Source organism: Opisthorchis viverrini (genome assembly GCF_000715545.1).
Source record: "Opisthorchis viverrini unplaced genomic scaffold opera_v5_123, whole genome shotgun sequence".
Lineage (NCBI taxonomy): Eukaryota > Metazoa > Platyhelminthes > Trematoda > Opisthorchiida > Opisthorchiidae > Opisthorchis > Opisthorchis viverrini.
Genome location: NW_008751777.1, coordinates 1,218,651 through 1,241,234, shown reverse-complemented (window position 1 = coordinate 1,241,234; position 22,584 = coordinate 1,218,651). Strand labels below are relative to the sequence as shown.

At 45.2% G+C, this 22,584-nt stretch overlaps 2 protein-coding genes across 2 annotated transcripts in view; one reads left to right on the top strand and one right to left on the bottom strand.

Annotated features, from left to right (window-relative positions):
- The window catches only part of T265_06061 (hypothetical protein), a gene marked incomplete at both ends in the record, with an annotated part of 228,146 nt that overhangs the window by 78,461 nt on the left and 127,101 nt on the right, over positions 1-22,584 (top strand). The window lies entirely within an intron of this gene.
- T265_06060 (hypothetical protein) overlaps positions 11,940-22,584 on the bottom strand; it is a gene marked incomplete at both ends in the record, with an annotated part of 59,585 nt that continues 48,940 nt past the window's right edge. The window contains 2 exons of the mRNA XM_009171230.1: positions 11,940-12,097; positions 17,085-17,135. Of these exons, the coding sequence (XP_009169494.1) occupies positions 11,940-12,097; positions 17,085-17,135 (209 nt within the window). The remainder of the gene's footprint in view (positions 12,098-17,084; positions 17,136-22,584) is intronic.

Genomic DNA, 22,584 nt, shown 5'->3' with positions numbered 1-22,584 from the left:
CCCAGCTTCTGCAAGCAATTACGAAACTCTTCGCTCTCGAAGCAAGGCCTCTGATCGGTTAGGATCATTTTTGGCACCCCACGGTTGGCCACAATGTGATGCATTACCACTCCGCTGATCGTCGTCGCCCGCTGATTACGCACGACTGCCGCCTCAATCCATCTCGACAGGTGTTCTGTCATTATCACGATATATTGATTCCCGCCAGTCGTCACCGGAAACGCACTCATGACGTCCACGCACCATAACTCGCCGATTTCTGGGACAGGAATGGGTTCCATGGAATGGGTTGCCCCTGTCCTATCCCCTTTCAACAGTTGGCACCGCTTACAGGACGCCACATAATTCATCATCTCACTTCTCATCCCAGGCCAGTAGGCCCTCTGCCTAAGTAATTCGTATGCCTTTGCGTAATCTCTGTGTGCCATCTCATGGCATTCAACGATGAGCTTCCGTCTCAAGACGCGAGGTATCACGGGCAGCACCACATCTGAATCAGTGGCGTTCCAGGAAATTAGCCCAGGTTCATTCAGACTCAGCCGATCAAAGTGACTCCGGAACGTTTTTAATTCCTTGTCTCCCTCTCCGTTCACAATGCTCTTTTTGTCCAAAAAGGCTGCTACAACATTCTGCACCACGGGATCTTGCCGATATGGTTGTACCAACCTTCCTGCATCCAGTTTGACGATGGGGCTATTGGCGTCGAGCATGATCTTCGGAGGTTCATCTCCAGTCTCTGGTCTTTACAACCATTCAGCCAGGTGACTTTCCTTCCATGGCATGTGCCGGTTCGTGGAGTTGTACTCTTGCGAACGGAGTGCAAGAGCACCAAAGACCTGGTGACTAAATTCTACAAACAGTAGTTTAGAAAGCTGAACCTTTATAGTTTGGCACACAGAAGTCTTATGGGAGACCTCTTAGATGTCTTTGGAGATCTAATTCCCACGCACAGTATCATATCCGATTCACAGCACCCATGCAGACGGCTATTTAGCTTCCACACATGAACCCAGCCATGCATGTCCAATGCACAGGAGAAGCTTTCTGATTAGGAGTCAGATTCTCCGGAGCGAAGCCTTGGTTAATGCAGTACTTGCTAAATAAACATGACTCTGGCCAATTCTGAACCTAGCAGCCCAGTGGTTCACTGCATGACATCACCACTAGAGAATTTTCCCGTTTTCTATATAACCACGGAATAAAAATCTGGTCCACTTAGACAAAACATGCGTTATTTTTCAGCTTTTTCTTCACCATTGTTGCTATCCCTGAGTGCAGAAAAAAAGAGAAAATAGTGGAAAAGTGGCCTCTAAGGGAAAGAAAAATGAAGAAAAATGAGGAATGAAAGATGGTTCACACTACTCTTCTGTTCCCGTATCTATCATCTTCTCTTGTCTTTGTGCACTCCAATCGATTTTGTATGATTTGCTTTAATCTCCTAAAGCAGATGGGGCGAGATGGCCCAAGTGGTTAGAGCACGAATTTAATGACCGGAAGGTGGGAGGTTCGAACCCGACCTCTGCCTCACGACTTCCCCTGTCTAGGCTTGGGCAACTTGGCAGTATCCCAGCCCTCTTGCAATCTTCGCGTGGCATGGCAGCTAGGCACCGAAAGGTTGCTACAGCTGAACGCCTAAAGCAGACACACAATCTCAACGCGACGACCGAGGATCGCAACCCCACCGAAAATTTCCGGTCGCTATGGACTCGACATTCATACGGTGAATACCAAGCAGTTATTGATTTACCGGATAGGCTGTAGAATATTGAAACTTGTGTAAAATGAGTGCAAGCCATCTTTCTGTTCGCAGACGGTTCGCGACACGCTCATCCACTGTGTTTTTTGTGAGACAGAGAGGTCCCATAAAAAATTTGGTCTTGTGCAACACGGTCTAATTGTGAATAGGATACCAGTCAGTTCATTACCCGATTGTGTAAAACACGGCTCGATATCCCGTTATCATCATCATCATCATCATCATCATCATCATCATCATCATCCGAATCATCATCATCATCATCATCATCATCATCATCATCATCATCATCATTTAAAGAACAACATCAGCGTTCAACAGCAATGTCTCGCTGCCGCAAAACCACAAGTCAGTTGAAATTCTTAATGTGAAGAAAAGAGTAAAGGTCGATGGAAAAGAAATTTACTCTACCGCAACAAATCCAGACATTCGTAAAGACAATCTGGGTAGAAACTGACAACAGGAGTGCTAGTGACATCGACTTGCAGCCATATTTTGCAGCGTCTCCATACGGCTCCCATCCTGGAACGTGATTCATACTGACAGCATCCGGATTCTTCGATCAAGCAAGGAACCCTTCCGCCGGGCATCCCGCCGCAAGGGTCTCTGGATCACGAGAGGTATGCAGCCGAAATTGAACGGAGACTGATTGAGCAGTTGGCTTGATCACATCTTGCAACTAAGAATCTCGCATCTGGTACATAGTACACCTCAATATCAAGCACGTCTAGTGTGACAACAAGAACAGCCTGTTTCCCTCGTTGCTTCAGAGTGCGGAAAGCGGAAGTAGCCAGATAACCTGGGCGTCGAGGCTTAAGAATGTTTCCGAGATGCCCGAGGATTTTGGGAAGGAGGGCGTCAGTAGTGGGCTGTTTTCGCTCATCCACTATGCCCTACAGAGCAAGTGAGGCATACCGGTTGATGAAACCATGTGACGGCTGATGTGGCATGATAATGATTCATATTTAGGAATTGTGGTTGTACTTGGACGGAATAATACCATGGTGTCCAGACGCGAATACGATTAGGATCGACTTCCAAAAAGGTTAGTTTAAAAGTTTTACCTCAAGACTGCGGCGTTTGGTGGGACATGCAAGCGCATGACCATTTTTATGGAACAAGACACTATCATACACTACCGACACCGAACGTGTACCGATCCAGATCTTGCGACTTGTTTACGTGTTTGTACGTTGCAAACGCGTTAAAAAGCGTTAAAACGCCTTTACAACCCCGTACGATGGGCGTTTTCGGGTTCTTTCCCGTTCTGAAAAAAACATTTCATTATCCAGGTACTCGATAAACCTTATCCGCCACTCACCTTAAACCGGCACACAATGATCCTATGTAATCCGGGCCTCCCAGACCGAATTTAAACAGTCCGATTACTAATACAAATACAATGCATTCCAATATGTCTTCACGCGTCTCGCCTGCCACTCATACAGTTGGTCAACGCATCATTCGGTCTGACACCTGTGTCCACTGACTGGACTGTTTCGTCCCAGGTTAACATCATCAACTATTTCTCTTTCTCTCGGGAAGGAGTATTTGTACCGGCCACTCTCTCGTTTCTTAAAGCTTACTTCGTTTAAACTGTTTAGTTCAGCTGTACTCAATGGATCACGCGTTTCGCGATGTTCCACACCCACATAAACCACACGAGCAAATTCTGTCTCGCTTGCAACCTTGACCGCATGTGACGGCTGATGTGGCATGATAATGATTCATATTTAGGAATTGTGGTTGTACTTGGACGGAATAATACCATGGTGTCCAGACGCGAATACGATTAGGATCGACTTCCAAAAAGGTTAGTTTAAAAGTTTTACCTCAAGACTGCGGCGTTTGGTGGGACATGCAAGCGCATGACCATTTTTATGGAACAAGACACTATCATACACTACCGACACCGAACGTGTACCGATCCAGATCTTGCGACTTGTTTACGTGTTTGTACGTTGCAAACGCGTTAAAAAGCGTTAAAACGCCTTTACAACCCCGTACGATGGGCGTTTTCGAGTTCTTTCCCGTTCTGAAAAAACATTTCATTATCCAGGTACTCGATAAACCTTATCCGCCACTCACCTTAAACCGGCACACAATGATCCTATGTAATCCGGGCCTCCCAGACCGAATTTAAACAGTCCGATTACTAATACAAATACAATGCATTCCAATATGTCTTCACGCGTCTCGCCTGCCACTCATACAGTTGGTCAACGCATCATTCGGTCTGACACCTGTGTCCACTGACTGGACTGTTTCGTCCCAGGTTAACATCATCAACTATTTCTCTTTCTCTCGGGAAGGAGTATTTGTACCGGCCACTCTCTCGTTTCTTAAAGCTTACTTCGTTTAAACTGTTTAGTTCAGCTGTACTCAATGGATCACGCGTTTCGCGATGTTCCACACCCACATAAACCACACGAGCAAATTCTGTCTCGCTTGCAACCTTGACCGATAGCAATTCGGGTTCTGTGTGGTGCGCTTACGAACGATTCTCTACGGATTGCACACTTGCCAAACCTTTCTGCACGTGGGAGGACGCAGAACAATCAACACGTACATTCACACACACACACACACACACACATGCCAACTGATTCTCGAAGCGCCGAACGAGCACACTCGCGGACACATCATAAAAAACGTGTAGCAGCCAAAAACTGCAGAGCAAAACGGCATACCGGTCAAACTGGAAGAATCATCAAAAGTTGTGCTCAAAGCGATAAGTCACCTTTTTGAACTAACATTCCATTTGTGTAAATTCATCATTCTTTAAAAAAAAACAGAATTTGTCCGTTATTTGTCAGCTTCTGATTATTGAGTGGATTTTGTTACATGCAGGGAACTAACAATTGGTGGGCCTGAAAAAAAATTGTTCAGCTATAGCACGCTTTCGGTGCCTAGCTGCCATGCCACGCGAAGATTGCAAGAGGGCTGGGATACTGCCAAGTTGCCCAAGCCTAGACAGGGGAAGTCGTGAGGCAGAGGTCGGGTTCGAACCTCCCACCTTCCGGTCATTAAATTCGTGCTCTAACCACTTGGGCCATCTCGCCCCATCTGCTTTAGGAGATTAAAGCAAATCTCAGATGCCCCAGCACAAGTTATCCAGTCAACTTCAACTACACCAACACGCAACATCAACGCAGCCTCTGATAATCTTCCGCCATTCTGGCATCATGACCCAGACATCTGGTTCAGGCTCACTTTTCTTTTTGTGGAATCATCCAAATGTTTACTCCATGTATTACCATGTGCTCTCAGTGTCCCCTCGGGAATAGCAGTTGCTGCTTTATAGGAGATTTTTATGAATTCTGACAACACCAAGTTACGCGTCGGCATAATTAAACTCTGCAGTTCACCAAAACACGAAGGACTGGAACACCTATTAGGCGAGGAATCTCTGGATGGCTCTACCCAAGCTCATCGACGACCCTACAATATCATGTCGGAGCGCAATATTGATAAAGCTATGTTTAAACAGCTCTTTCTGAAGCGTTTACCAAACTGCGTACAACTAAGCCAATTTAGTAAGTAAACCGCTCACTGGACTTGTAGATAAGATCTTGTACAACCAATCCAATTCAGTAAGTAATCCGCTCACTGGACTTGGAAATTCAGCCGTGCTGTTCTGGCATTTCTTCCTTAGGTACGCCAGATTTTGCATCCACTGTTCACGATCGTCTTGACAAGCATTCGCTTGTCTTGACCCTACCGATTTCGCTTCCACGCTGGCTTTCTTGACCACATTCATCCTCCAGAGGAACTGGATATTGCCGATACCACAGCGCGTTTCGGCATCGTGCGTCCAAGTGCTCCAAACCATGTTCCTTTCGGAATAACCACCCATCCCCTCAGTCATCGTCGGAAAACACACGGACTGAACTAGAGAGGCGAGTAAAGTTAAATGTCCTACTCATTTCACCCGCCGCCTGACAGTGTTCGACAAGACTTCTTGCCTCGTTTTTCTTATTGACACTAGAGCCGACAGTAGCATAATTCCCTTATCTGCCGCTTACTTCCGCTCCAGCCGTTCTAACTTTACTCTAACCTCCACCAATGGTTCTCCTATCATGACTCGCGGACAGTGTGTTTAAGAGTTAATCTCAGGGTATACCACCCTATCGTTGGCGCACACACATTCCTCACACATTTTAACATTTTGGTAGATCGATCCAATCGATACTCACACTCAAGCGTCTGTAAGAGGACGATGTAACCAAACACGAGTTTCACCAGCCAAACCAAGATATTCCGTATTTCAGCATATTTCTACTCGCGGCTCTCCTGTTTTCACACGCCCATGTCGTTTGTTCCAAGAAGGGATGAACTTCAGCAGATGCTTCAATTAGGTTTCATCAGGCCTTCTCAAAGCACTTGAACTTTACCCCCCCCCCATATAGTACTTGAGAAAGCATCCTTAGACTGGCGTTCTTGTGAATACCTTTGCGAGCACTCAGGAATATCACCATAACTGACCGTTACTCGATTCCTCACATTGCATACCTGGATGATATCTTGGTCTCACACACGCACAACATTTACAACGTTTCCGCATTTTATTTCATCGTTTAATCGAATATGGCTGAAAAGTGTATATCTGCCTCATCTCATACCCTTGACTCCAACGGCATTCCCCCGGTCATCGATAAACGTGATACCATTCCCTAACCTACATCCGGCAAGCAAGTTAAACGTTTTTAAGGATGACTAATTTTTGCCACCGTTTCAATCCCAGCTGCAAAGCATTTGTCATCTTTCACCAGCCTGCTAGCTCAGATATTGCATTCTGATGACGTTCTTGAGTTAGATTTTGTACAGGTCAAATCCTAACTGGGTGATTCCTTGAAAATATTCACTCTACAAACCCTGTCACATAGCTGTCAGTTTCCGTTGACGCATCTGTTCAAGATGAACTTTGACCATTTGGGTTCTTTCCCTCACCTACAACACTTTCCGTCGAGAGTTGCTTGCTATTTACTCATCCATTCACCATTTTCTTGAACGTCGAGATCAAAACCCCGTTAACGTTCACCCTACGAACCGAGTCCGGCAAATAGTTGCACCGTGAACTAACTACNCGCCAGGTACCATCGACTGGGATTCCTCTATGCCCACTTCAAGACCGGTCGTTCCATGCGCAGTGCGTCACCTTGTTTTTGACGCTGTGTATAACTTTTCACACCCTGAAATTCGTGCAACGCCCAACCTCATTTCTCAACGTTTCGTAGGGCCGAATGTGAGCAAAGCCATCCTCCATTCATGGGAAAAAGCTTGCCTCGCATTTCATCGCTCGAAAGTCATTGGCCATACTCACTCACCCATAGGTACCTTTGTCACCCAAGCGTACCGAATCGACCATGTTCACCTTGACATTTTCGGTCCTGTCACGATATCTAGTGGGTTCCCCTGACATGTGTCGATCATTTTGCATGATGGATCTCTACTTTTGGGGACGATCTGTCACAACCACCGACCATGGATATCAGTTTCCATTACAACTGCTCCAACGTCCCACCGAATTACTCAGATGCAAACGCACTTGTGCGACTGTTCATCATTCACGGAGGTTCGCAAACCGTCACACCACGGTAAGGTACAGTGTCTTCGTAACGGCAAAGCAGTTTAGAAAGTTGCCACCCACTCTTGCGACCAATTGCTGCAACTGCCCATGAACAGCGACGTCAGATGCGTAGCCTATGGCAAAAGAGATAGCTACACGCCCCAAAGCTATCCAACTTTGCTGCTGGTGGATGCACATTACTTGCAGTGGATAAAATGAAGGCATTCATGGTCGTTCGTCCCTCTCAGTAACGGTTTCTGGTGTACCGGCTCCCTTTCATTTTTGCATGACGCCCGTTGAATTTCCTTCATTTGCCTCCCCCCTCCTCGAAGGGTGCTCGCATACCATAACTGCCCTTTCAGTCGAGATCTCTCCGACCGGGATAATATCTAATTTGTTTACCCTGTGCACAAGTGCTTCGTTTGTTCAGGGTATGCTAGATCCGAGTTAATGAGAAAGCGGAGTTTTTAACCGTACTGAGGTGAAAACGTTGGAGATACAGGCAAGTAATGTGAGATGACCCCTTGTCCGATGGAGACCAGTGATAATTCAGCCATGAACGCTCGATTCCAAACGAGAGAGCTTCTTTGCTGGGACTTTTTCACTCGAATTAGTTGATTTATGAGAACTCCCGACGTCAGACTGCAAGAACTCCAGGAGATCAACGAATCAATCTCCACGGGAGAGAAAAGTCTGATTAAAACGATCACCCTCGGGGCCAAGAGGCAAGATACCGTCGACAGAATGCTCCACAATAAACGATTTATGGAGCATATACTTTCCATTCTATGTGATAAACAAGTGAACAGAGCGGACGTGTTTCAACTTGGAAGTCAGTGGACATTCTCACTCATTGAATGTCCCGATTCCGTGTGCGCTGAGTCGAGAAGCTGCCGTGCGGATAGGAGAAATCAATCAATAGACTTGTGCAGCAGAAGGAAATGCACTGTACTATACTATACTATACTACACTGTACTATATCATACTATACTATACTGGTCGAGAAATACATCCGTAGGATAGGAATAACTGTTCCAAAACAGATACGGATTCCTCCCCAGTTGTGCTACTTAGACCGTGTGGATTGGAGAATTCCAATGAACGGTTCTTTTCTTGGAGCTTGTGCTTTCCTTGGTACCTTTACTGTCAAACCTATACTATATATACTACACTGTACTATATCATACTATACTATACTGGTCGAGAAATACATCCGTAGGATAGGAATAACTGTTCCAAAACAGATACGGATTCCTCCCCAGTTGTGCTACTTAGACCGTGTGGATTGGAGAATTCCAATGAACGGTTCTTTTCTTGGAGCTTGTGCTTTCCTTGGTACCTTTACTGTCAAACGTGGAACCTTGTAAAAGTGTATTTTGACCACAGATTTCCAGATTTTAGTAGAATACCGAACGATTCTCCACCCTTCTGAGGACGGTCCGGCCAGCACCTGTACAGAAGTCGGTCACACACTTCCCGGCTGGACATAACACGTCCCAATTGCTGACACAGCCTATTCAATAGACCATAGTGAGGTGATATTACGCGGTAAAGAGCCGTGGAGCCGAAAGCGCACTCGGGCCATTCGTTTGGAGAGTGGCACCAGTAGACTACAACCAACTACCCTCTTCCGTTCTAATGATTTTTGTTTTACTTCCCCCTAGGATTCCGCGCTACAGTCCCTTCGTCGCCGTTCGAGCGGTAAGCTAAGCCGTGAGTATTGCTGTGACCACCCTTCACGTGTCCTCGCCGGGTTAAACAAGTGGCGTCGGTAAGTAGATAGGAATTTTTTGTTTTCCTCCCCGTATTATGAGAAAGAGTTCTTTCGCACACTCGTGATGGACTTCTTCGAGCTGCTTCTCACCTCCGGATGCCTTTCTAGCATGTCAGCAGTAAACACCTTTTCGCCCTTTGAATTTTCTCTCTGGAATTATATGACGAAATTGCGTGGATAATAAGTGACACCAAACCGTACTCTGACTGCCGACAGGTTTTTTTTACGCACCACAACTTTGCACGTGTACAACACTAAGTTCAACGGACCCAGTGGGTGCGATGCTAGCAACGTCATCTTGGGATATATTCACTCGGGATCATCGATAAAGGTCGCAAAAATGACACTACGATGACTTTGCTGGTGGAAAAATGATCTCATACAGATGGCTCGTGGGTTGTGCAGCACATTCTTCCTTTCGGAGATTGGTTGCAAGTTGGGGGAATTTTCCGGGAGTTTACCATGGTAAACTACAAACAGTAGCGTTCTTTGTGGCAGTTTTTCACTTTTTGGGTTTTCTCATCAGAGGACCAATCTGGACGTCAACACGCATGGTCTACATAAGTTCTTATTGCGTGCCAAATCAAGAGAGCTGAAATTATGCCTACCTAATTTTCAGGGGGGGAGTAATGAAACTTGATTCTGTGGACTGATCGATGAACCAGACGGATGGTCACTCACTTGTGGATGAATATTTTCATGTGTGTTTTGGTGAGATGATCCTGAACATGAGGAAAACAGCACTTCTGGGCTCTAAAGCACTGGTGAACTTCATTTGTAGGCTGTACTAAAGCTGTCAGACAATCCACCTTAGTGATTTTAATGGAAAATGAGTAACGTGACCTTGAGTTCCTGCGTTTTCCTGGACACAAACAACCTGTTAGCATTTTAACTCCGGTGTGGTGATTTGGAAAATCTTCGTCTTTCTTGCCTTTATTTACAATTTTTCCGTCTTAACCTTGTCTTCCACATAGATCTGGACAGTTTTGCGATGTCACTCTTCAGGCCGGAACCACGAAGATTCCCGCACACCGTGTCGTCCTTGCATCTAGTTCGCAGTACTTCGATGCCATGTTTGCTAACCCAGTGCTTGAGTCTTGTTCGGAAAGTGTAGTCATCAACAATGTGGATGAAGGCGCTCTCGTGCAACTGGTTAACTTTTTATACACCGGTGGTAAGTTGTTATTGATCGCGGCCGACTTGAAAACTTTTCCACATGTGTTGCGTCACTGTTCAATTGGTTAGTAGGTCACATTTGGCCTCACTTAACGAGACATCATATGATGTAACTCCTGAAAGAACGAAAATCATTGGGGTGGGCCACATGGATGACTCATCGATTTTATTGATCCCATCAACTGATTCAACTAATGTTCAAAACAGCGCAACCCTGTTGATTCCGAGCACCATTTGCACACTGATCAGACTTTCTATACCGAAGTTCTGTTTTTCTCTCGACGCACATCTACCATACAAACCCTAGGAACCGGCATGGCTCCAAGGTGGAGCATTAACATCGATTGTTCTATGGGGCTTGTGACATGTGTGCACGGTTGCGCCCTGTTTCTAGACTGCTTACAGGGTAAACGGAAGTTATCTATTAGTGCAAAGGTGAGGATACTTGCTGTGAGGATACCAGCGATCGCACTTTTTGCCGACAGAGAAGCAGTCACTGGCCAAAAAATTGTAGCAACGCTTCTAAATGTTCCGCTCCCATCGACCATTTAGAATCTCCACTTTTTATTTTTTTCACCCTCCAAAACCCTCTGTTTGTTGTTGTTGTTTTTTTCCGATGTTTCTACCAATCGCCGTTTACCGTCGTTTGAAAAAAGCTCCAACAAATCGAGGGAAGTCATCACTTGATGGCTAGTTGGGGCGATCAATTGAAAGAAAGTTGTCTAATAAGTTAGCGACGTCGTAGCATGCGTGGATACAAATTGGCCCCAATTTATCAGGCGGTTGTGGATCAAAAGAGGGATATCCGACGCTTTCCTGAAAAATTATGGGATCGAGTTCCGGTCATGATTAGGGTGCTCACAGTGACTATCTGTTGTGGACCACATTCTCCTTAATGCCTTCTTATAACCGTGAACTCCGGTCTGGATAACCGATTGATAGTCTGGTGCGCTTGGCCAAACCAGAAAAAGTCAATGAACGTGCGAACCAGCTGATCTATTGATCACTGTCGCGTACAAGCGGATCAGAAAAAGTGATATTCAGCTGTCAAGGGCGAGTGAAAAACAACCAACGAAATCTGTCTCAACGAAAACGGTTATTCCATTGGCTGTGATATAGTCCCGTTACGTTCGGAGCTGGTTCTTCTAATACTGTCAATACCGGATGAAACCCCTATCACCTCTTTAACATAGGGTGTCCTCGTCTCACAGGATGTGACCAAAAATCGAAGGTGTGAAAATTCCCCATTGCTCAAGAAGTAGCTAGCGGTACGTCGTTGCTTTTAATGGTAGCTTTTGAGTTTCTTCTAAATATTATCTTGACATTTCGACACTAGATGAACTCGGATTGTCCCTCGATGGTTAAAATCATTTTTTTCCAATAGCACAATGATCTGAATTGCGTTTTTGTTGCAACCGTCAGATCAATGTATTTCTCTTTATCACGTGGGGACAGGTTAGCCAAACTTATGCTTGAGAATAAATCCGGTTTGTATGTACTGTATGTCTCAGATGTTCTGTCCATTTACCCCTCATACAACTGTCGCACACCTTCCGTCTATCTATCCACAGAACTCTTCTTGAATGAAGAAACCGTTGAGGCTCTTCTACTGGCTTCCGATTTGCTTCAAATATCGCCTGCGCGTGACGCTTGCTGCCAGTTCCTACAGTCCCAACTGCATCCGGAAAACTGTCTGGGAATATCGCGTTTTGCCAAATGGCACAATTGCACAAACCTGTGGGAGTCCTGTATGCGGTTTGTGTGTGAGCATTTTTCGTGAGTCTTCCATCGTCTTTGATTTGATTGTTTGCCTCTCGGAAACTGCGAAATGACGAATGTGCGTAGACATTTATCCACCGCTGGCCGATATGTGTTGACTGAGAATTAGCAGTCACAAAATTTTGTTTTTTTAGGGTTTTCTTTCCGATTAGAGGTGACCGGACTGAGTGCGTTGACAATCGAACCCTCCCGCAAACCTGTTTGTGTTATGACCTCATCACTGTGGTAATTTACTTCTCTGATCTCACGAGGTCTCTGTGTCAAATGCAGAACTACGTCCAGTAAACTCTTCCGAAATCACGAACACCGGTCACTTGGGAGCATTTCCTTCACTTGGAAAGTAGACGGCAGCGCAGCTCAACAGGTTTGTGTTGCACGCTCCGACGCGTCGTAGTAGCATTCGGATGGCTGCCTACTTAACCATCACGAGTAGTGTGTTGTCTATTCAAAACTGATATTCACTCGTCTGATTATTGAAATCTCTTTTTCACAAGAGCGATTCAAGTACCCAAAGAACGCAAGCCTCCGTCAAATAATACAACACGCGGTTCCAAATTATAGCTTTTCACAACAAGAGCAAAATTTTTCCAGGCCCTGGATAAAGATTCATCCACACACCGAGATATCTTTTAATGCCTACCTGATGCCTACCTGATGAGCTCCAAGAAGGGCAAAACCAGTCGTGGGCTGTCGGCGAGTTTTCAGCAACCTTGTAAGTAGCTTCATTTATGAAACTATACTGCGATATCTCGAATATCGTGCCAACTGAATCATGAGGCGGTCTGTGTGCAGCACATTCAGTTGTAGAATATCATAAACGAGAGATTCAGTTGGGCCTCTCGTGAAAACCAAATTGATTTGCAAATAAGTGTATTTCTCGAAAACAGTTCAATTTGGGTTGAAGTAAAACATAAGTTTGACGGAAACTCGGGGACTGCGCCTACCTGATGAGCCCCAATTTGGTCCGTGGGTTGTCGAAGATTTTCAGCAACCTTATGAGTAGTTTTCTTTATGAAAATCTAAGGGCATATTTACAAACGTCTTGATCATGTGGGACGTTTGATCTGATCAAAGTTAAGTAGTTTCTTGCACCCCGAGGAATAAAAAAATCAAATACAATCGAAATACCATTGCCCAAGGCCCAAGGAAACATTTTATTTCAATCACCCCTCCAGGGACGAGACTTTTCTCTCGAGAAGACACTTAATTGTCTTCCGTAGAAGTTTTTTGTGAATTCAAACATGAAAACTGTCTGGATTCATGTTGCTCATAATCGCTGCGACGACTGGTGAACGAGCACAAGGTTGATCAACTCTCGACGATGCAGCAAGTGAACCATTTCCAGTACGAAATTTCCACGTGAAATTTGGTGGAATCCATTGAAAGATGATCTCGAAACTTCTATTTACAGTAGTGTGGGTTTTGGTTTTGGACGCAATCATTTGTTCAACATTTTGGTGATTAGGTAAAGTTTCTGACGATTGTAGGATAGGATCACTGCTCACTACTTGAACTACGATGGATTCGGTAACCAAGTTATGTTTTATTAGCTTACTTCCGAAGACCAATCTCGGTTATGGTGCGCGCCAAGGGTCAGCGATACTGTGGGACGATCCTTGTCTCAACTGACATTTACACATATTTTGGGAAAAATTTCTAAACCAGTACCTCGTGTTCTCGACAGAGTTTCGCTTGGCTTTGGTCTGTTGATGGTTAACATTCGTACTGATACAAACAGGCATGGCTTGAGAAAGTATTGGCCTCCACACACTGCTCTTCTCCGTTTTTGCAGCGTAGACCGATTCCACTAATTTACGAATATATACTTAGGTATATATGCGAATAGTTTCATACTACTAACAGTTTATAAGTGGTTCAGTAGGACGAATAATCCAGCAGTTGCATGAACCCTTCACATGATCACGTGATCACGTGCTGAGGACCTTGTGATTGAAGGATGAGTGACGCCATATTCCTGTCCAATAACGATCTCATCATAGTACTGATCAGTCGCTCGGGACCGAACGGTTTAGTCTTAGACTAGTCCGAATCACCCTGGAAACTCGTGCCATACGCACTGCTCATGACAGCCAATAAGTTTAAAACAACTGTGCTGTAGATGTGAAAGAATGAGGTCCGCAGACGAACTGTCAAAGGTCTGTTGAGAGCCACCAGTGCACATAAGCAAGATAGCATTTCAGTGAACGCAAACACCCAGTGACGTACTCTTGTTATCTGCAATTCCCTTTGCATCACACCGTAATGCGGCACGCAAATAAACCAGTCGGCGTCTGCCAGCAGGTAATGAGATAAGATGTATTTCAGCTCACCTGTCCATACTGGGCGAATAATGCTGTACCACATGGGGCACATTTCGCCCTTGCGCTCATGAGGCGAGCAACCCCGAAAGTTTCTGAGTGTTGGTATAACGACGTCAGTCGCTGGTCGCTTACAAATACGTCACTTTTTTGAATACCGAGACACGCCAAGTCTCAAAACGTCTCAAACTTGTATTTGTGGCATGTCACCAGGTGTCACTGTCCAGTGCAAACATTTCCCACCTGAAATCTGTCTCTGTATTGCAGTTGCGGTCGTTCTTGTGAATGAAGGTCACCTGATAAGATACTGTGGTTTCCGGTACTTGAGATCGGGCCTGAATTACGTGCGTGATTAGCTTCAGAAAATCGTATACAAATCTAGAATGCCGTTCAAGTCTCGCTGCTGCATCAAAGTACGGACAATGCAAGAACACGGTGCAACGTAATTTTCGTGTCTGTTTACAGTTTGTGGTTGTTCCAAGGCTAGGTTATATTTGATTGGCTTGCAACTTGCACTGGAACCTATGAAGAACCTGACTGCTAGTGGGCAGCCAACAACCCGCAACTGTTCCACATTCCAAAAGCATAGGGTTTTCTAAAAAAACGAACCAATCATCTTAATTTACGAAGGCCAGGTACCTCAAAAGTGCCCTTATTATGTTGTAAGCAGTGAGGAGACTAAGTGACACCGAGAAGCAATTTACGGTTCTTTCAAGCTACGAAGTGTGAGTGAGTTGTTGAAACGTCAGTCAGTCACAATAATCTGACAAGTAGTCACTGAGAATCCAGCCAGTGTTATCAAGTCAGGTGATGTGAACCGCCGCATCATATCCAAGTAAGAACTAACCACATTATTGATCGATTACACCGGCCTAAGTTAGAATGCTCAAACAGTAGCCAGAAGTTTACAGGTTTAGTTATTTCCACCGGAGATAAGACTGCTTTTTTCTTCGTTGTTTTATTGAACGGATTCGGAGCCGACAGGTTTTCTGGCTTATTACCCGGTCGTTTTCGCCTGTAGAGTGAACAGAATATTATGCATCTTTCCTCGACTCGTTTTGCCTGATGTTCAAATACAGGGAAGTACTGGGGAGCTGCGATGAATTCATGCAACTCAGTGCAGACGACCTGGAGCAGATCGTGGCAAGTAACCGACTCACCGTTTCCGAGGATCGGATATTTGAAGCAGTTCTTCGTTGGATCGAATATGATGTGGATAAACGTCGGCAAAGCGCCGAGCGTCTGTTAAATCATGTGCGGTTTGGATTGCTCTCACGTGCCTATCTGGTTCGTCTCAACAAATCCAGCGAATTTGGGGTCGCTAGATCATGGTGTGAAGAACGCCTGCGTCAGGCTCTTATTTACCAACTGTCACCATCGGATGGAAGAGAACTCATGGCCAAGGATCAGTTTGAACCACGCGATGGAACGCAAGGGGTCAGTTTCGTCTGTTTTATCAAGAATAGTCATGAACACACAAGTCACAAGTAGCCAAGCCATAGTTTCTACCACCCAATCGTCCAGCTGTAACACCCGAGCTGCCATGCCACCCGAAGAAAGCACGAGGGCTGGGAGACTGCCAGGTTGCCCAAGCCTACGTAGGGGAAGTTGGGAGATAGAGATCGGATTCGAACCACGTAACCTCCGGTCAATAAATTCGCACTTTAACCACTGAGCCACGTGCCACCCAATAAGTTCGAACCAACCTTCGGTCAATAAATTTGCACTCTAACCACTGAGCCACGTGCCACCCAATAAGAATGGTCAAATTACTTTTTGATAAATGGGTGGTATGTATTATGTAGTATTCACTTAAAGGCAAAAGAAATCAGGTGGTTATCTACAAAAATGGGAGAAAATATTTTGGCATACCGGTGGTTATATTGTTTAGATCACTGGAAAGTGGTTCACAGCTAACATAGTTTGAGTCTAGCGCTTTTTGTCGATACTACTTGCTTGTTGAAGTAACTTAACTTAGTGGCCCTGGTTCGTGGATGATGTTAGATAAACTTTGTGTGTAGAATGTAGTCATTTGCTTATTTGCCATCCTAGCAATTTTAAGCTATCTGACTCAACGCACAAGGCCATGCGTAATGTGACCGTCCCCACATATAGCCACCTGGTTCTGTCGATCACACAAAGTGTACTCGCATTGTAAATGGTTTACTTTGATTTTATCCCGTCTAGTTACTTCTTGTCATCGCTGGCTGGAATGGCTCAGACATCTCGTCAGTAGAATGCTTTGATTTTCGAACCGGTCTGTGGAAGAGGGAATCCGGCGCGGGAGGCGGATCTTCTGGTATCCCGGATTTGCCACGTGAACGCTCATTTGTGGGCGTGGCACTATTTCATGAACAAGTCTATGTGATTGGTGGCTGTCTCCATAACGAACCCGTCCGATTTGTGGACATATATGACATCCGGAGTAATTCCTGGTCACTTGGCCCTGATCTGCGATGTAAACGCGATGAAGTTGGTGTCGCCACACTAGGAGGGAAGCTATACGCAATTGGTGGCTTCAGTGATGATAGAGGTGAGTGCCTAGAATTCAGTGGGATATCCGTCTGCAAATGCCAACAACTGTTGATGTGTGAAGTGACCACGACTTTCATCCCGATCCATTTGTTCCAGCCTGAACCTCGATATCCTTTCAACGTTTGTAGTATTAAAGATGGTCTCATTGTATTTGTAGTAAACTTGTAGAAACTTACCTGCGTGCGAGGCCGTATACTCGTGAACCAGTATTTTCAAGTAGAATCTGTCTGTAATAAACACACTAAGGAAAATGTATTCAAGCGTTCAACTATGCAGCTCTGGAAGCTCACTTGGTGGGTGCAGCTCCCGAGTTTCTAACAACCAAGCGTTCTCATCTTCATCACCATCATCATCATCATCGGCTATTGCGAACCGTGTACGCGTACAGTGGTACGTGTACAGAAGTTAAAACTGGCACAGTTCGGTTTGTAACCGGAAAAGATATGGCTCGAGAGCTGCACGTTTTTGTTTGCGGATGAATTCAACACTACTCGTGGAGACGGTCGGGAGGAAAGCTATCTATTAAAAACAACAGATTGCACTCTCCCAAGTCGTTACTCGAACTCCTATATCTCATGTCCATCTTGTGGTCCTCCGGGAAAGTGGATTTACTGAAACGCAAGCCAGCCTAGACAATGTAGTGTGATCGACTAGTTATTCGAAGGCACGGATGTCCAGAAATGGGAAGTTTCCAACGTCCTGAGATCTCAGTGGCCGAGTTTCTGACGCGGATGACAGTTCATATAAGCTGGCTGGATCTTATTTTCAAAGTTGCGCACAGGCTGAATACCAACGTGTACCATTGGTTCCCTTCACTGCAGTGAACGTCCAAATAAGTAGAGTAAGAGGGATTGACACGGTTCATCTTGCTAAAAGTTTATCCACCCAAAGAGCTGACATACAACGAGCCAACAGTTTCTTTGAACGATCGAAATCTTTGCCCTGCAAACATCGGGTCAAAAGTCTAAGCTCATAAAAACAACGTAATTTTGTGTCAGTCTCGAAGGTGCGCTGATTCTGGTATAGACAATGGGTTAATTACTATACCAGATAGGATGGAATTATAGCCTACCTGATACGTGCACCAGAATTCGTATATCAACTTTCCTTGTTTACATTTTATGTTGTCTTGTCAGAGGGTAGCTTTCATAGACCAATCCTTTTGTTTCAGCACTAAGTAGTGCAGAAGTACTGAACGACCCATCTGGCACTTGGAGTTTCATAGCCTCACTGTCTTGTTCGCGAAGGCGATTTGGAGTGGCTGTTCTCGGTGGTAGAATCTACGCTATCGGTGGCCAGAACATCCAGGGTTTTCTGTCTTCTGGGGAGTACTATGATCCAATCAGCAATGCGTGGACACGGATTGCGGACATGGGCTTCCCGTAAGTCACTTCTCATGGCTATTTATGAGGTCATGTCCTGTTTTAATCATAAATCCGCAATCTCCTCGGTGTACACGTGACACAATCGTGATGAGTATCGACAGCAACATTACTGCGGAACGTTGCCATTTCATCAGCCCCTTTTTTGTAAGTACAGAGCGACGCCAAAACGAGCAGCGTATCGAGTCCTTTGTATGACCTCTTAGCAAAACATAGTCTATTCCAAAATCTTTCAGTCAGTTTACTAATTTTACCACGACCACGCACTGTCAGAGAATGTGCCGACTATGATGTTTCTGTTTACCTACGATCTGTCGCAGCTGCTGAAAACGGTACGAAAATCGAGGACTCCAAGCCGATGAGGGGCATCAAGATTTCCAACTAGCGCCCTAGACGGTGGCGTCAACCAACGGAAGGAGGTAAAAAGGCGGCGTTCAAACCATTATGTGCTTTCGGAAAGACGCTGATTGCCATGGCACCCTTGCTCGACATGGTCACCGGAAACAGTCCGTCGTATAGCCCGAACTTGATGAATCGAAGCAAGCAGATCTCAGTATCTGGAGGTTTTTCCCAACAAGAATTTGCAGCGCAACAAAGTCTGACGTGAGAGTAATACCAGAGTGCCGCGATCGACGGGAACAATCCAGTTGCATTAATCGAACAAAGCACTGGATGGATGCGTTTGAAGTGCAGTGGAAAGAATGGTTTAGTGAAGTACAAACAGCGCCCTCAAACGGAGATCTGCGTTGAAATGGTTTGATAACTTTAACCCATCTAAACGTGGTCGACAGATCACATTAGATGATTATGAGCCTGGACGTACGATGAAGTACTTACGGCAGCCAGCTGATGGCCAATCTTAATACGGAGTTCTGATCTTCCGTGGACCCTGAAGCTTTCTTTAGATCGGGACTTTGTTTCGATTTTAAGGTGAAGTTCGACGATGCTCCGAAACGATCGATGCGGTTCTATGGGTGAGACTTATCCAGATGACGCAAAAAATGCAGTGGAGGTGGGCGAGATTCACATCACTCTTGGAATACCATGAATGTTAAAATCCGCATTGGAAAGTCAAATCGACCGAATCCTGTAGGGTTTAAAAGGGCTTCTTCGAGCTCCCAAGTAAAGTATGAGCTTTGTGGAGATTCGAGAACTAGGTGTTTACAATGAGCTTCAACAAGGGGGAAGGTGGTAATGGACTCAAACTTCTCAGCGATCCTCTTAATAGTGCTGGAGCCTTCCTCATACTCTCGCGACGCTATTCGAGGCCAAAACGCCTAGGCACCTGACGTATCATACAGGTCAGAGGTAAGCAAGTTTTAATCACCATTGACTAGAAAGATACGAAGAATACGGGTTTGATGGTAGCGTTACTCGAAGGACGAAAGTAGCGACAAACATAAATTTTAGTGGCAAGCCTCTAGAGCAATATATATGTATATATATTGGTAGCGTTACTCGAAGGACGAAAGTAGCGACAAACAATAAATTTTATGGCAAGCCTCTAGAGCAATATATATGTATATATATCTTCTGGAGGATGTTGGCTTCCCAGGGAACAGTGTCCCCTAAGCACGGTTATTGAGGACTGCTCCAGCACCATGTATCTCACATGGTTGTGTCCAAAAGGCATAATTTGGGGCGCTCAATTCGGTGGACTGAACTCTATGTGTGCTTAGGTCCCTATTCATGTATTCGGTATTCACTTATTAGAGAAATATGATTCACTTGTGTCCTGGTGCCCGCTAGAAACAACAAATTCCGGTTGATCGGTTTCACCGGATACTCTATTTTGATCTGGTCCGTGTGCAACTGCGTTTACCGACCTCAGTACGTTGTCTGTTTCTGTTTTAGACGCTGCTGGGTGTCGGCGTGTGCGTTGAATAACCGAATCTACGTCGTCGGTGGGAAGATCGACAGCAATACATACACCTCGAATGTTGAGTTTTACAACCCAGAAACAAACAATTGGACGGCAACTACTGACTTGAACGCGGAGCGAGGTTCTGCAGGTTAGTTGTTCAGACTTATGAATGGTTTACAACATGAGTCTTCCCAGTGGACGGACCGCTGTATCCTGGTGTCACTGTATGTGCTTTACGCACATAGGCCGGACTACTGGTGGTTAGGGGGTTAGGTCAAATGCCTTCAGATGGAGCCACGATGGCTGATGTCTTGGATATCATCATCAAGCAACCTGACAGTAAAATGCAGCAGGACATTGTGTAAAGCATTTCTTGATTGCGTCATAAAGACAATGAAGAGAAAACGGTGACTGATTTATAGCATTCATCTAGGGCTTGAATGCCCCCCCCCCAGGAGAGAAATGAATGTGTGTTTGAAGTAAATTCAAAAGCATTTTGCTCCGCTCAATCCAAGTTATCTTTTGCCGTTTTGTGCAATGTCGTTGGCGTTGATAACTTTACTGTTCGTCGCTCCGATCATCAGCGTGGCCCACCACTGTCAACCTCATACCCGTTCAGGGACCCAGGCGTGCACTTTGAATATGTGGTCCATTTTGTTATTGATTACCATCACATCGTTCAATGTCCAAACTGGACTGGTTTTACAGGGTACCAGAATTCAGTATGCCGGGTTACCTAAAAAAACGGATTGTTAATGCCCAAAAAGGGATGTAAGCACCACCCAAGAATGTGATCAACAGACTCGTGAAGGGTGACCGCGTTAGAATTTTGGGATATACTGATCGTGTGTGAAATTTCACAAACAGGCTGGAACTGCTCTGTTCTCAGGCAGCCAATACACTTACCTAGAGTTTACTACTGTCACTAGCATCTTCGAATGATCATTTCATTCATTCGTTTTTTCTGTTGGAGCCTCTCTTTGAAATCAGATTACACGTTTAACTTTCTCTCCCAGATTGCTTAGCATCCGATTTCAGCCAGTTTTTCAATTGCCATTATCCGTCCAGATTACTCTTTTCGATTTGCAGTAGCAATGAAACCACACAGATTATCGATTTATGACTGCGCCTGCCCCCGGGGTCCTAGCTGAGATAAGTTTGTATTTCTGTCTAGTAGCCCCTGTTGTAAAGTCACAAGAGTTGAAGATCTGCGGCATAACGGGGATAGTGGTACCAAGATGGTCCTACGAAACTTTTAAAACATCGCTACCATCCCATACCAGTTGGAGGATTAACTAGCTGGTGCATTCGGTTACTTTTTTGGGCATACGGTTGACTGTACGTGTGAAGGTCAAACATACCGTTCGATAAAGCACAAAAAGTGCAAGTCCACAGGGTGACACTCTGAATTGGGACATGCATATAGAAATTTTACGCCTCAAGTCAGGGCTGATTAGAAATGCTGGAAACTTTGGAACACAATTAGGTTGGGTCAGAATCGACGCGAACAGGAATCTGTCGTTAAAAATGCAACGACCGAATTGGATTTTTGAACGAAAGTATTTTGGAAGATAGTGCGTGTGTACGCAGGAAATTTCAGGGCTTTACCCGTGTTCCTTTTGACAATACTTGGGTTGTGGTTCGCTATTTATCTGTATGTCAAGACTGCTTCGGCTAGCAATAAGAATGGATTTAGTCATTCTGGCGGGTAAACTGAGTGCTCGATTTGGAAGAATGCCGACAACAGAGTGTAACTTTTTCGGTCGCGCGCTGAACATTGGCTATTCCTGGCCACTACGAAATACCAGCACAAACGCTTACATCGAGCTACTAGGAGGCCGCCATCTGAAAGTCAATGACAGAATCATTTAGATCATGTGGTTATCAGTTATCAAAGAAAAGCCTCAATTGAAGATGACCGTTTCTGCTGAGCTACGCAACTCGACTTCGATCATGTCAAGCCATCCGACGCAACCAAATAAACACTGGATATCATCGAAATAACCAGATTTCGCTTCTTTCAGACAGGCCACACCAGTAGCAGACAGTTTAAATTTTTTGTCCATCTCCTAAGTCAAACCACCTGGAATTTTTCAGGGCAGAACAGCCTCGCTTCGACACCATCACCGATTACACGCTAGAGCGAATCGCTTTTCGACATAAGCAGGCGGTGGCCAATGGCAACAACAGTAGTCTGGTTTTCATTTCCATGAATGAGTGATGCGCCAGAGTTTTGAACAGATTGTTCGGGGGGGGGGGGATAAAGCTGTGGCGTTGGTTCTTTGAACTGTAACTGCGTCAATGCGATCATGGTTGAGTGTCCATAGTTTCCCACATCGCTTGGATGATGTCGACCTAAGCAGACCTTGGTGCTTCCAGAAAGACCAGACCAGCAACTAGCGACTACAATGATGCAGGCAGACGCTGGTT